The sequence below is a fragment of the Corythoichthys intestinalis genome, chromosome 22 (assembly GCF_030265065.1).
Source record: "Corythoichthys intestinalis isolate RoL2023-P3 chromosome 22, ASM3026506v1, whole genome shotgun sequence".
Classification (NCBI taxonomy): domain Eukaryota; kingdom Metazoa; phylum Chordata; class Actinopteri; order Syngnathiformes; family Syngnathidae; genus Corythoichthys; species Corythoichthys intestinalis.
This window is the reverse complement of record NC_080416.1, coordinates 21,601,306-21,617,896: the sequence shown is the minus strand read 5'-3', so window position 1 is coordinate 21,617,896 and position 16,591 is coordinate 21,601,306. Positions and strand designations below refer to the sequence as shown.

Here is a 16,591-nt window from a genome sequence, read left to right as displayed (position 1 = left end):
GGCTTCAAACATAAAGATATGAAATTTAATTTTTTTGTCAAGAATCAACAACAAGTGGACACAATCGTGAAGTGGAACAACATTTATTGGATTATTTAAACTTTTTTAACAAATAAAAAACTGAAAAGTGGGGCGTGCAATATTATTCGGCCCCTTTACTTTCAGTGCAGCAAATCACTCCAGAAGTTCAGTGAGGATCTCTGAATGATCCAATGTTGTCCTTAATGACCGATGATGATAAATAGAATCCACCTGTGTGTAATCCAGTCTCCGTATAAATGCACCTGCTCTGTGATAGTCTCAGGGTTCTGTTTAAAGTGCAGAGAGCATTATGAAAACCAAGGAACACACCAGGCAGGTCCGAGATACTGTTGTGGAGAAGTTTAAAGCCGGATTTGGATACAAAAAGATTTCCCAAGCTTTAAACATCTCAAGGAGCACTGTGCAAGCCATCATATTGAAATGGAAGGAGCATCAGACCACTGCAAATCTACCAAGACCTGGCCGTCCTTCCAAACTTTCTTCTCAAACAAGGAGAAAACTGATCAGAGATGCAGCCAAGAGGCCCATGATCACTCTGAGATCTACAGCTGAGGTGGGAGAGTCTGTCCATAGGACAACAATCAGTCGTACACTGCACAAATCTGGCCTTTATGGAAGAGTGGCAAGAAGAAAGCCATTTCTCAAAGATATCCATAAAGAGTCTCGTTTAAAGTTTGCCACAAGCCACCTGGGAGACACACCAAACATGTGGAAGAAGGTGCTCTGGTCAGATGAAACCAAAATTGAACTTTCTGGCCACAATGCATAACGATATGTTTGGCGTAAAAGCAACACAGCTCATCACCCTGAACACACCATCCCCACTGTCAAACATGGTGGTGGCAGCATCATGGTTTGGGCCTGCTTTTCTTCAGCAGGGACAGGGAAGATGGTTAAAATTGACGGGAAGATGGATGCAGCCAAATACAGGAACATTCTGGAAGAAAACCTGTTGGTATCTGAACAAGACCTGAGACTGGGACGGAGATTTATCTTCCAACAGGACAATGATCCAAAACATAAAGTCAAATCTACAATGGAATGGTTCAAAAATAAACGTATCCAGGCGTTAGAATGGCCAAGTCAAAGTCCAGACCTGAATCCAATCGAGAATCTGTGGAAAGAGCTGAAGACTGCTGTTCACAAACACTCTCCATCCAACCTCACTGAGCTCGAGCTGTTTTGCAAGGAAGAATGGGCAAGAATGTCAGTCTCTCGATGTGCAAAACTGATAGAAACATACCCCAAGCGACTTGCAGCTGTAATTGGAGCAAAAGGTGGCGCTACAAAGTATTAACGCAAGGGGGCCGAATAATATTGCATGCCCCACTTTTCAGTTTTTTATTTATTAAAAAAGTTTAAATTATCCAATAAATTTTGTTCCACTTCACGATTGTGTCCCACTTGTTGTTGATTCTTGACAAAAAATTAGAATTTTATATCTTTATGTTTGAAGCCTGAAATGTGGCGAAAGGTTGCAAGGTTCAAGGGGGCCGAATACTTTGCAAGGCACTGTAATTTTATGTAGCACTCTTGACAATTTCTATCATGTCTTTTGATGGCTGCATTTCATGGCACTTCAGCTCGCAATTCAGTTTGACTTGAAGGTAGTTCGTTAGTGTGTCCATTATAAATTTAACTTACCGATGCAATTTTTGAGTCAGGGAACATTACTTTTGATGATTCTGAGAAGTGATCAGCAATAGTTGCAGGCAAGTTGTGTTCGGCAAGAAATTGGCTAAATAAAATCTCCGCTTTCATCACTTTTCATTCTGCAGACTGCATCTTTATGACCAGTGTAATCTTACTTTTGAAAAAGTAATTAATTACAGTTACAATTTTACAGTTGTTGTGAATCAATCGTTAAAGTTATTAAAATTTCACCCGTTTTTGCATTAGTTCCCTTCTGTCTACTTATGACATGTGAAAGTTTTAAAAATGTTTCATCATTTAAAGATAAGATGTTGCCGATTTAGGAGTATTTTAGATAAAAAGTTACTTAGGTTCGCTAGGAAGATTCACTACAACAGAGCCTTTCTGAGAAGTCTACTGCTTTAAGATGGAGGTTGTTCACTAACGCTGCAGAGTCTGTCATTTTGCATCTAGTTCTATATGCATATGATATCTAGTGTAGCGTCAATTGGACGTAGATTGTAGACTGTTGGCTACACTCAGGAAATATTGGAGCCATCTAGCCTAGCATCTCATTTGCAACCGTGTCACAAAACTCTTCCCTCCTTCCCACTCCCGCTCTTCTTTCTCGCGTCATTCAACCAACGAAGAACGCACATTGTCTCGTTGCCGAAACGGTGACAAAATCCGAACAGAGACAAAAAACGTAATGCACGAAAAACGTACAGATTTTGAACGTACGCTGTACACATTTTAAAAATCAGTGCTCACTTGTACAAATTCCGCCGAAACCATACAACTTGACAGTTATGACTATGTATTTTTGCCCCCCCCAAATCCACCAAAGCACTTTTTTTTCTCCCCAACACCAGAGGGTGCTGTAGCACCCTCAGCACCTCAATTCACGCATCCCTGGCGATGGAGTAAAGTGAGGCAAATGATATGGGCAAAGCAGAAAAAGAACGCAACCAAAAAGAAAATTGTATTATTGTATTGTATTGTATGTAATTGTATTGTTACTTTTCTGGTGAAGAGAGTTTTGAAGATGACAGAAATGATCCAGGAAACAGATCCTAACGATCCTGAGTTGCGTTCAGGTGTTTCAAAAAATGCATTTAATCGACCAAACCCGAGGATGCTGTTACTATTCTGACATTCATTCTGAATTGTGTTGTTGACAAGCCACCTGTTAAGAGTCTACTTTCACAACATTTGCTATTATGATTTTTCATATTAAGAAAAAGTAACTGCATCAGGTTACACCTCGTTGATTCACTTCACCCCTTTAATTTTTCCTAAATTAATTGGAAATTTAATTGGAAATTTGTACACTTAAATGAAATGTTGTTTTAGCTTGCTTGGAGGAGAGCAAATGTTAAAAATGTCCCACATTGCACAGTCTCCCCTATGCTTAAAAATGCTGTAGATACTCTGGTAATAGATTTATTTTTCTACATTATTATTAACTGAATAACACTAATCTAAAACCACTTTTTTATTAACCAATATTTAGACACCCGATAGGAACTGTTTGGAAAATTGGATGAATTCACTCAAGTACAAGAGCAAACTACTTGGTGTAACATTGAAAAGCAGCCAGAGTACGACTCATTCTTTAAAGAGAAGCCTTAAGTGCTTTTCATAGCCCTTCCTCAAAGAGAAATGTCGCTTGGTTGATACAGTACATCCTCGCTATGGCAGCATCCAAGTTTATCTCCTCTGGGGCAACCATTGTTTACCAGCTGGCAGTCACATATCACAAAAAAAAAAAAAAAAAAAAAAAATGCTGACTGTCGCCCAAAGGACAATGATTGGTCCCCCCAACAACCACCTCCTTCACAAAGAATATTTAAGGTTTTACTTATTGATGGTGACAACAATATGCAAATGTACTTAGACTTGGATTTATCGGAGGACAGTTCATTATTTTTCTACAGTGGGAACAAGGTATTTTTCCATTGGCAGGTCATAATATGAGGTTTGAGTTGTATGCAATCAATTTTGTTTGCTTCATTTAACTCCCTATGAACACCTACCTGCATTGGAAAGCTAGAACATGCTTGTAAATGTCTACACACTTCGTGTGTGTGAGGATGTGCACCCGCTCGGCACACATCCATGCATCTTATTGATAGGTTAATAAATCGCCTCACTGAGCAGAAGCTCGGATTGTTCTTCAACTGAATCTCTCACATCTGGGAGATGCACGTGCCAAATTGTTGTTCCTCTTCACTTAAAGCAAGAAAAATCCATAATGGTAAGCGAAATAACAAGAGACTAACAAAATGAGGAAGTCGTACTTAAATGATATGTAAAATTAACAAATGAAAATCAGACATGGCTTTTGTGAGCCAAGAGAATAATTTGTTTTTCGTGTTTGTATTTAGAATTAGAGCTGTCTTCTAGCTAATCAGCCAGTCTGCTTGCTAAAAAGGTTAAAAATAGCTACTGTGTTGTTTGGGATAATATTATAAGCTCATTGTGTGTGACAATTAAGCTCATTGGGAAACTTGACCCTCTCTTTCCACCTACCTACCTACAATTCTAAAATTTTGTGCAGTGATCTAGTGAAAACTGTTCTGTTCTATACCTATAATACAGAAAATGGGACCATCCAGTAAGTATATTCTTTTCTGCCACAGTTCTGTTTTTATGATTTCTTGTTCCTTCTCCCTGTCTTTCTCATTTTAATTTTGTCGTTTGACGTCTGCTTTAGATTTTTCACATCAGCCATAGCTACCGGTACCAAAGAAAACAATAATACCACCCAATTCACTTTTCGACTGTTTTTTTTTCCCGAGAAGGGCAGATAAGGCAAGGCATCCATGTGTGTGAACTTTTACTTTTGTAGTATGCTTCTTTCGCTCAACCCCTCCCTCTCACCAGAGACAAAATGACATTTACAGAAGAATACAAGTTGTCCTTGCTAGGGCATACTTATTTGTGATATAACGCTGAAGGGATTGTCATAAAGCAAGAGGCTTTGATGGATGAAAAAGCTTAAAATTGGAAATAACAGCAGTGCACATTGAGAGGGCCAGTTTTGGGAAGGATTTGAGCAATAGCAAAACAACAAAACAAACATTGGCTTTCAGTAAGTACCATTTAGGTGCTCGATGGAATTGGAATGCACTGTGTTTGGCTTTGTGTTTACGATTAATTCACACCTGCCCTGTTTAGTCCGGACCAAACCGAAAGTCCAGTAGCTTAAATGCAATAAAATGCTAAGTTTTTTTCTCTCAATGCTCTTAACAAATCGTTCAAACACATATTCCCACAAAAACTGCTAAATATACATCTAAGCTAAATTACAACTACATAAACAATCATATTAGCTCAAACAAAAACTTTTGCTGGTCTTCACAGCGAGCAGCTGGATCCAGCCATGTTAGATGAGATGTCATATGCATTGTTGCCACTATTAAGGGTGAGCCATCTAATGCACCCCACGATTCGATTTGATTACGATCCAGGGTGCTACGATTCGATTATTGAACGTTGACGGTATTGACGATGTTCAGTTATCACAATTATCACGATTGTCGATGCATCATACATTATTAATAAAGTAGCTAAACAAATGTATGTCCATTATTTATTTATGTATTTAAAATATCCTAATGATTCAACTGGAATGAAGGAAACATGCCCATACAACAAAAAGCTGCCCTTAAGCTGCTTTTTTTTTTTTTTTTTTTTTTTTTTAATAAGAAAGTGCAAAAGCATTAACCATTTTAAAGGCAGTTCTTATTTCTCAACATGCCTATACAACACACAGCTGACCTTAAGATGCTCTTTTTCACAAGAATGTGCCAAAAAATAGCCGTTTCAAGGCAGTACTTATTTTTCTCAACAATACAATAAAATTTACACTGGTGGAATGAATTCCACATTTTCTGGAAACAGTGTTTTTAGAAATATGACTTAACTTTTAATATACGTTGTTTTCAAAGATTTCTGTACTAATTTGCATGTTTGTAGTGTTACTGCTGTACTTAATCCTGGTTTTACACGTTCTGCATCCGGAGTAACTTTTGTACACCAACAAGTAACGCACAAATGGACATGGAAGTACACATTAGCGAATTTGCTAATTAGCATAGCGCTCGGCGCTAACTAGTCACATCTCAGAAACAACAACACTAAAGTCTAAACAGTACAAGAGGGTTCGTGTACTCACCTCTTATAGACGCACACGGGACTTCACACTAGGGATGTTTTCCAATTAACACGACTTGAACCTACTCCTGGACAACTGAAAGGCAAGGAGCAACGGACTATCTCTTACCCTCTCGCTCTAATAAGTTACTCACAGAAGTGTGACCGCCGGGCCTGCCTGTCTCATACACAAATTTATTTTCGAGTCTTTCGAACAGGATTAGTCTCTCGCTTAGTAACTTCAGCTGCAGCCATCGTAACCTTGTGTGTCCCTTAAGGTGTGCTGGCGGCTGACATGTCATGAATTTCGTTCCGCTACTAGCGGCTGTCACTAATTTATTAGGGAAAATCATCATTTTTTAACCTATATGTGTCGTAATCGAATCGTCACATGTTGAATCTCTATGAATCTAATAATTGATTGATTGGCACACCTCTAGCCACTATAGAGGGCAGTGTATCCACCTAATCAATAAAACTAAATGCAGACACTTTCAACCAAACCATTACAACACCACTCTTTGGATTTAGCAACAAGGTAAATGGCTTTGAGGGCTTTCTCATTTACCTTTGTAGTTTTTATCAAAAAAAGTTGCCTGCTTCTCTGTGTTTTCACAAAGGCGAACAAAATAATCCATCGACTTGTTTTGAAGCGACGGGTGTTTCGTTTGGAGATGATGTTTAAACTTGCTTGGCACCATGGCATTGTTGTTGGATTGCTGCTCGTGTCGCATTCAAGAACTGCTCGGATTTTTAGCCATTAGCCACCTTGCTGTTCTCAACAATGTGTTGGAATGAAACACAGGGGGAGGATTGATGGTCGTCACATATGGATATAATAGAAAGGACACTTTCGAGTATATCGACACATGACGAGTCTAACCAAATGATGTGCAGTAGACGTGCTGGGGTCCACATTGTCGCGGACAGCAAGGTCGTTAATGCCTAGAAATCCGAGCAGTTTTTGAACGCGACACGATCAATACGTCGAACTTTCTACCTACTCCTTCCTTCCTTCTTACTGCATATCAGCCCGACGACGTTTTTTGTACGTCGTTGGGCGGATATGTACCGTAATTTCCGGATTACAAGCCGCTACTTTTTTCCCTCATTTTGGATCCTGCGGCGTGTGCAATGATGCGGCCAATTTGTGCAATTTTCTGACGGCCGCCCGGGGCGCTCGAGCATGGAATATGGGAGTGAGACACGTGGAATATAAGTGTCGAGGAAGGCGCTTGTTTGCACTATGACTGGTGGTTTAACTTTGTACGTTGTGCATGAATAGAGGTGGCGGACCCTCGTCTTTGTGCATGAGTAGAATTGGCAGATCTGCATCATGGAGAACGCTAGAAAAAATTAAATTGGCCATCCGAGTTGTATGGGAAGTTTTGACGACTCGCCTCATGCGAAGAGCAGCTATTGCACAGGTATGCCGGGGGAGCCTGGCAGCGTGAATCAGTGTGAAAGACGTCCGCCATCACCAACGGGTTTCGAAGAGGACAGCCGAAGAGGACAGCAAGGGCTCAGGATTGCATTTGCCTCATTATGGGAGACATTGAAGGCGAAGGAGAGACTGAGTAAGTGCGTGGCGAAGTGTATCTGAGCGTCTTCATATCCGACACTGACGTTGAAGACTTCCATGGTTTGAGCGTACAGGAGGAAGATGAAGATTGCCAACAAAGACTTTTATGTTTTTAATAACCAGCCCAATTTGTGCTGTACCGCCGTGCTGATGCTATGTAACTTCCGTGACACTGCTATATAACTGCCGTGTTTGCTGGCGCTGTTTGGAACGAAAAGTTAAGGTGCGTTATTAAAATTTTGAAAACTGTGTGTATTTCTTTGTCAATATCTCATGTTACTAAGTGGGCTCACGCGGCTTATAGCCAGTAGAGGCTTATGTATGTACAAAATGTTTTTTCCTTTAAAAATGTACTGGTTGAGGCTTGTAATCAGGGGCACCCAATAGTCCAGAAATTACTGAAATAGTAATATGCAATATTGTAATAGCCCTGAATGGGGAAATAGAAAGGAGATGAGTCGGTGATGACTTTCCCAATTTATTGTGGCAACAATGGAAAATAATAAAATAACAGCGGCATCCGCAACATGCGACCGCGAACTTCGTTCTCACGCCGTTCTTCCCCCCTCCTTGCTTGCGTCATGCTACGTCACCACTCTGCAGTCTGATGGCCCCTTCAAGGGCCCGTACACAGTTACGGACATTTCAAACATATTGTAGCGGGTGTTAACAGAATTCACCGGCGGAACTGATGTTGGCACTTTGCATAGTTCCCGGGGGGATTTAGTTTGTTAAGGGAACAGCCGGAAATTGTTATCTCCCGCGGCTTGCATCTCAGAGTTTTACTGCTAACAGTTGTTGCAGCACAAATGTCAAATAAACGTGAATTAGCTCCGTGGTTTGATACTCCGCCTCCGACTCCTTTCCTAACTCGCTAGATAATTTCTCGCGGCACACCTGACGATCTCTCACGGCACACTAGTGTGCCGCGTCACACCGGTTGAAAAACACTGTGGACACCCAGGCCTGTTCGCTAGTCAACTGCAGGCGTAAGTGTGTACACAGACAGTAATTTACAGTCATTCACAAACTAGTCGCCAAATAATCTAATTTAACTTACCCTAAAAACTCACAAATTCCAAACAGAAAGAATATTATTAACTGCTTGACTGTGAGACTAGTAATAATAAATATAATAATAATCATATAGCCTACTATTTACAATACCAACACTTTTCTTCAACCCCTCAGATGAAAAGGTTCACGGATGTGTTGGTATTATATGCAAACTTGCTGAAGATACTTTAAATGAACTGCACTTGACATGCACAATTGCAGAGTAAAACGGATCAATATTGTGAAAAAGTGGATGCTTATAGTGTTTAGAGTTGTAGTAAAGGTGTTCCCTATATTTGACTAATAGGCTGCATAACATTGTATGTTTCAGAGGCGGAAACAGATTCAGAGTCAACTATGTATTATGTCATTGGAGCCATCTTGTACCGGACATTGGGCAATATTTTGCCTGCACCCCTGTGAGTAGTCCTCATTAGATGACCAAAACTAATTCACAAGCATGCCATGTACAGTATTATTTTTATTTTTTTTTATTCCCATTCTAAACTTATTTTTTGTTTTTTGTTTTTTTTCCTTACTTGTCAATGTCATCATCTACCACTTGCTTTGTATTTGTCAATATCTTTCTATTTGGCCTTTCCTCTGCCTTTTCTTCCCTATCTAATTCCAAGCACAAAATCTTCATCTGTCTTTCCTTGTATATTCTCTCTGTATCTCATATTCCCTACTTGCATCTGTATAGACAAATGTTTTAGATCTACAAAAATCAATTTTCCTTGATGCCTTTGTTTTTACCACTGGGTATGAAATATGTATTAAGTTTTGAAATGATTATACATAACTTTCATCAGGAGAAAACATTTCAGCAAGTTGCGTTAGTGAGATTTTATGTTAGGGGTATTTTTATTTTTTTATTTTTTTGTGGTCAAACCACCATCAGTGACAAACAATTTGTTCGTTGAACAATATGTCAAGAATGTCCTTGCATCTTTTCTCCAATTTGTCATTCTGTGTCATGAATGTTGACATTCTTTACATGTAGCTACCTTATAAGGCAAGGCAAGGCAAATTTATTTATATAGCACAATTCAACACAAGGCAATTCAAAGTGCTTTATATTACATGAAGATCATAAAAATCACATTTAAATCAATACAACGTAAAAACCAAGACAATCAAAATCGGAAATAAAATTATACATAAAAATTGGATTTAATAACAAAGAGAATAAAAATAAATAAATAAAAATAAAACAAAAACAACTGCTACTACTACTACTAATAATAATTGAAATCAGCAATGGAGATAAGCACAAGAGGAATAGAAAGCAAGTAGATTGAAATATATAGACAGTTATGGATATGCAGTGCTAAACAAAAGTGTTTTTAGCCCTGATTTAAAAGAGCTAACAGTTTGAGCATATTTCAGACGTTCAGGTAACTTGTTCCAGAGGTGAGGAGCATAATAACTAAATGCTGCCTCACCCTGCTTGGTTCTTGTTCTTGGAACATGCAGAAGACTGGTTCCAGACGACCTTAGGGGTCTAGATGTCTCATAGGAATCTAACAAATCAAGCATGTATTTTGGTCCAAGGCCATTAAGTGTTTTGTAGAAGAGCAGTAGTATTTTATTGTCTATCCTTTGACTCACTGGAAGCCAGTGTAGCAATTTCAAAACCGGTGTAATGTGGTCCAGCTTCCTTGTATTTGTGAGGACTCTGGCTGCAGCATTCTGTACTAGCTGCATCTTCCTGACTGATTTTTTAGCAACACCCGTAAATATACCGTTGCAATAGTCCATTCTGCTGAAAATGAATGCATGCATAAGTTTTTCCATGTCTTGTTGAGTCAGAAGCCCCTTAATTCTGGTTATATTTTTTAGGTGGTAATAAGCGGATTTAGTGACGGACTTTAGATGGCTATCAAATTTTAGGTCTGAGTCAATAATTACACCAAGGTTTCTGACTTGATTTGTAGCTGTAAGTGACATTAGCTAAGTTGCTTGCTTATCTTTAACCTTTCCTTTTTTGGCCAAAAAATGATCACCTCTGTCATCTCCAAATTTAACTGGAGAAAATTCTGGCACATCCATTCATTGATTTGATGAATGCATTTACTCAGGGAGACTAAGGAACTATAATCATGTGGGGACACAGAAATGTACAGTTGTGGAAATGTCATATTGTTCCATTATCTGAGCTAAGGGAAGCATATAGATGTTAAATAAGAGTGGTCCAAGAATTGACCCTTGAGGGACTCCACACGTGAATTTGGTTCGTTCTGACTGATGGTTTCCGATTGACACAAAGAAATCCCTATCATGTAAATAGGATTATAATCGCAATCTAAATTAGTACAATCTTTTCCAGCCAACCTGCTGTACTTAACTCCAAGATCCTCACGGTGACAATCCGACCAGAATTGGAACCACGTGATCCCGTAGTTGTGGTGGAGCTTGCTACACTTTTCAATGTAAGTCAATTCCAACTCTATTCAGAATGAAGTCTTGTTCACACTTAGCAGGGTGTCTCAAGTTATTTTTCTACTATTTGGCCTTTCATCCACACACTCACACAACTTTACGGTGTTAAAAACATTTTTAAAAGCATTTGACCAAAGTGAAGATTTGCGTATAAATGAAATACTCCAACTTGTGTATGCTGAGCGGACAATGCTGCATGCTATAAAGTGCCATAGTGCTCAGTGTAAGGCCCAAATAAACCCAGACCTTTTTGACATTCTTATATTGCAGAGTCTCTTGGTACCTATTGAGTTTATACTGCATTGAAATACGTTATTATAAATGACTCACCACTGTGCTTTTTAGTGGGCATGACTGCAGGCTGGCAACCTCAATAAACTGTCAGTTTCATTACACTGGACTAGGGTGAAAAGGTGGATACATAATCCCAAAAATAAATATTAATGTCTGAATCATTGATAGTTTTTTAAATCTGCACAGTACACATACACATAAATGTGAACTCCCTGAATATTTTGCACTATCAACCAGGACACTCATTTGATGGAATATACCAATTAGAGAGTTATCCATATTTGCATCGGGCTTACAGTGGTATGAAAAAGTATCTGAACCTTTTGGAATTTCTCTCATTTCTGCATAAAATCACCATCAATAGTGATCTAATCTTTGTTAAAGTCACACTGATGAAAAAACTGTCTGCTTTAACTAAAACCACCCAAATATTGATAGGTTTTCATATTTGAATAAGGATAGCATGCAAACAATGACAGAAGGGGGAAAAATAAGTAAGTGAACCATCTGCCTAAGGAGACTTCAAGAGCAATTGAAACCGATTTTAACCAAACCATTTAAGTCAGGTGTGTGCCCGATGACTGATGAGTGGTTTAAAGCTGCCCTGCTCACTATAAAACACACAACTGGTCAGAATTGTCTTGATGAGAAGCATTTTCTGATGGGCATCATGGCTTGATCAAAAGAGCCGTCTAAAGACCTGTGATCAAGGATTTGTATAAAGCTGGGAAAGGATACAAAACCACCTCTAAAAGTCTGGATGTTCATCAGTTGACAGTCGAATAAGTTGTCTATAAATGGAGAGAATTTGGCACTGTTGCTTCTCTCCCAAGGAGTGGCCTTCCATCAAAGACGACGTCAAGAGTTCAGCGCAGAATACTCAAAGAGATAAAAAAGAAACCTTGAGTCTCTGCTAAAGACTTAAAGAAATCACTGGCACAGTCAATATCTCTGTGCACACATCAACCATATGTAAAACTATAGCCAAGAATGGTGCTCATGGGAGGACTCCAAGGAGGAAGCCACTGCTGTCTAAAAAAAGCATTGTTGCTAATGTAATGTTCCCAAAAAGGCACTTGGACACTACACAGAGGTTTTGGCAAAATATTTTTGTGGACTGATGAAACTAAAGTTGAATTGTTTGGGAGTAACACATGACGTCATGTATGGAGGAAAAATGGAACAGCTCACCAACATCAGCACCTCATCCCCACCGAGAAGCATGGTGGATGTAGCATCATGATTTGGGGCTTTTTTGCTGCTCAGGGTCTTGATGAGTCAAAGTCCAGGCTTGAACCCCATTTAGATGCTATGGCATGGGCTAAAGACAGCAATTGATGCCAGACATCCCAGGAATCTAACTAAACTACAGTAGTTTTGTAGTGAAAAATGGGCCAAGATTAGTCCTGATGGATGTGCCAGACTGATCTACAGCTACAGGAAGCTTCTGTTATTGCTGTCAAAGTGGGGCCACAAAATATTAAATGTTATGGTTCATTTACTTATTTCTCCCTTTTCTGTCATTGTTTGCATACTATCCTGATTAAAATATGAAAACCTGTAAATGTTTGGGTGGTTTTAGTTAAAGCAGACACTGTTTTTTCATCTGTGTGATTTTGACAAAGATCAGACCATATTTGATGGTGATTTTATGGCAAAATGAGAGAAATTTCAAAAGCTGCAGATACTTTTTCATTCCACTGTACGTATGCTCAAACGTTTCCATATCGCTGTATGGAAGTGATGTTTTTTTCATGTAATTTTCTACACGATCCTTCAACTTAGGAGGTAACTTGACCGCAGATGTTATTCTCCTGATGTTGAACAGGGAGTGTGGCCATGTTCCTCAGCTGTAGTACATTTGGTGTTAACCTTGGCCAAAAGTAGAAACAGGCAGCTGCTGAAGCTGGGCCTAGACAGCAGCTGCCCCAGGCTTCATTCTCAAAGGAGAGGTCATGTCCTTTCTAAAAGGTGATCTTTTACCGGTCAGTTCAGTCCCTGGTTGCCTCCTACCTAAATGTGAGTGTGTGATTTAAATGGTAACTAAGAAGGAGGAGGCCAAAAATCAAAGTGTCCTGAGAGTGAACCTCTAGACGATGCCAAATGTTATACCCCTCACCTTTTACTCCTCACATCCTTCATCCTGTCATTCCACAGGGCTCCCCCTGCTCAGCAGCCAGGTTAAGTAATTGAACTTTAATCTGGTTTGCTTTCATCAAAATTCATCCTCCAAGTCGAAAGCTTTACTGGCTTCCCCAAACAGTCCTTTGCAGCTCATCTGATTAGTGTAAGATATTCATCATCAATATTCAGGTAGACAGCAAACCACATGTGTGTTATTGCTGCTTTTCTGAGAAGATGAAGAAGATAGCGGCTAAGGTGGAGAAAACCTTCACGAAGCTGTTTGAATCAAACAACCACTGCTGTTTTTTGTGGGACGTCAAGCAAGCAGATGCAACACATCTGCATTGTGGGAGTATGCTGCTGTCACTATGCTGTGGTGCATAGTCAGGAATGATGAGCACTGATTGATGGCAGAATACTAACACACAGCTCGGCTCTCCAATACACACCACGCAATGTCTGATGTCGGTGACGGCAGTTCGCATGCGAGCCAAAGCGTTGTCATCCATCATTCCAGGTCGCCTAGCCGCTCATAAATCTTGCATCCTTCTGTTTTGATGAGTCCAGCCTGTGTCGAGGCTCCCTGATTCTCTTGTTCATGGAAGTCTGTTGTCAACTTTTTTCCAAAGAAGGTGATATTGATTTGTAGTTTACATCTTTACTCATAAACTACACTCTCCGTCTCCAGCAAACTTTGTGGAGGTCTCTCCGTTTAATTAATGAATACTGGTTAAATGAGTCCTCAACAGCTCGAGAATAATGCTCTAATACAATTTACCAAAAGGGGGAGCCCAAAGGCAAATTGCTATAACGTCACAATTGAGTGAACAAGCACACATTATCCTATGTACTCGCACTGAGAGAAAATGGCTGAACTAACAGCTGGATTGTTGATCTTGTTTCTCATAGTCGCTTTCTAATGTAAACTGTAAAAAAAAGTCAGGTTACAGCAAAACTAAATTTGGCCTCTTTACAGTTGCAATACTGCTCCAAAGTAATGAGCCATGGACAGTGTAGTGCAATAATCAATCCAGTGATCACCACTAGAACAAATTTGGATGAGATAATTGAAGTTATCGATCTTGTGATGGATTTACTAATTGAATCAACCCAGGTCTTGGTGACTTTTTTTTTTTGCAATCACAATGCTCTTTTCCTTCACATCACCCTAAAATGCTTTTTAGGTACTTGTCATTTTGGAACTAAATTGCCTTCTAATAACCGCATTAGCAGCTCTATGATTGCCACGACAACCCGGTATTATGGAGTTGTTTCACATAATATGCCATTTAGAAATTTGTCAACGCTTTAGAGCGTTTCAAATGTGAATGTTCAGCTTCTGGCTATGTTTAAATCATTAAGAAAAGTTTGACATGAGTGACTATGAAACTAAAAATGTCTTCATCTGTGTTTGGGGTATTTATCAACTTTTGTATCTGATGTTGGTTTTATAACTTTTTCTCACTCACTCTGAAGGAAAATGTAAATCTTTCATCGACAAGTGACAGAACATGAATTGACATTTCATTAAAAGAAAAAAAAAGTGAATGCAAAGAGAAATTTTGAATAGACCTGACTGGTGACTCTTGGGATGTTCTTCTGAGTTCATGTCAAGTAAAGTCAATTTTTTTTTCTCCACATCACCAAACAGACCCAAAAGGCTCTACAGACAATCATAGTAATCATAAAACTTTTAAAGAAACAATTCAAAATCACAAGAAGTCTAATAATAGTTTAGGCAGACTTCACTCCATGCCCTTTGACACATTAAAGGGAATCACCTTATCAGCCCTGTTGTGGCTCATGAAGGGGAATGAAAAAGATGGTATCGTTTCTCGTAGGCACCGTCTGTTTGCATTCCTCTAACACACGTAATACAATCAATCAGCGAATAGTATCATTTCTCATATGTACTGTAGGACTGTTTGTACTACTCTAACACACCTAATATAAAATAAATGGCACTTACACCATAGTTTAATGAAAAGAAACAGAATAGATACACAACCCATCTTCTCACAGAAGCCCAACATGTGCGTCACGAGCAAGATTGTCGTACCAACTCTCACAATCAGTTTTCCCGGCCATTCCAGGACAAAGCCCTGGGCGCTCTCTCCTAAAACAAGTAGCATCTCGTCCAGCCAGGATAACAAGTTGACAGCGGGTGCTTGGGACATCAAGACCGGCATCGGTCGCTGTGGCAACCACGTCCCAGCCACGGAGGATGACACACGAACTTAACCGCCCAAAACCGGCCACAGAGGGATGATCCCAAGACAACACCCAGCCACACCTTCGACCCGGCTCACTCCACTGCAGCTTTCAAAAAGACTGGACACTGAGCCTTGTTTTGGATCCAGCAGGGTCCCTCCGTCGTCTGTTTTTGCCTTGTTTCTGACCATTGTTGACAAATAAATTGTCAACCTGTTTTCGAAGTGAGCCTTCTTCAAACTTCTGGAACATGGAGTCAGTACAAAGGGTTAACATGGGAGTGAACGCGTGGAATATTGGACCCCACTGGCTCCTCGCGGGAGCGGTTTCAGCGGAGCACCATTTCCGTTCGGTTGTCACCGTTCCCGCGGCTGGCCGGGGGGGCCGAATTCCTTCAATACCAAATCCCATGTTTTACTGTGTTTCAATCTTTATCCTCAGGCAAAAAGCTTAAATCTCTGCAATGGCATTAACCGATACTCTCCCTAACTTTTGTTGCAGGGTACAGCCGACGCTCAGTGTGTAGTGTGGGACTACGGCAACCCGTGAGTTTTTCCTGAATTATTTCTAACCTCATCTCCATATGCGTACGCCACAGTTGAGTCCCATTCCGTGCTGGTGTCCAGTCAGATTTGTTTTATTAATGAAGTGAGACCAGTCTAACGATGTTCCCTCCATTGTCTGTTCATGTTAATTAAATGACCTAGTTAAAGTGAACACCAACCTCCCTGTGACTAGTTCAAAAGTAGCTTGGATCAGATTGCCTCAGTGGACCAATGCTCTTGCTTCCACAATTTAATTTACTCAGAATATATTCATGTAGTATTTCCTCTTTCCTTGTGGATTGTTGGTTTGGATTGAGCAATGCGGTCCTGTCCCATCACTGTTTGTTTTCCCATTCATTTGCATATGTAGGCCACACTGCATGCTGGTCCATTATTATTATTTAAGCGAACCAGCACAATGAATGTTGTAATTTTTCACTAACCCATTTCAATGTTCTCACTAACAGTAACAGTCATGTCAATCTTAGTAAGTTTCACCTTTTCT

At 39.8% G+C, this 16,591-nt stretch overlaps 1 protein-coding gene across 22 annotated transcripts in view; it reads left to right on the top strand.

Annotated features, from left to right (window-relative positions):
• The window catches only part of adgrb2 (adhesion G protein-coupled receptor B2), a 288,153-nt gene that overhangs the window by 165,487 nt on the left and 106,075 nt on the right, over positions 1–16,591 (top strand). For all 22 annotated transcript variants that reach the window (XR_009061842.1, XR_009061841.1, XM_057827325.1 and 19 more), the window contains 3 exons: positions 8,802–8,889; positions 10,800–10,902; positions 16,043–16,086. Coding sequence is in view for 20 of the 22 variants with exons in the window: in XM_057827325.1 (XP_057683308.1) it covers positions 8,802–8,889; positions 10,800–10,902; positions 16,043–16,086 (235 nt within the window). In the remaining 2 variants the exon portion in view is untranslated. The remainder of the gene's footprint in view (positions 1–8,801; positions 8,890–10,799; positions 10,903–16,042; positions 16,087–16,591) is intronic.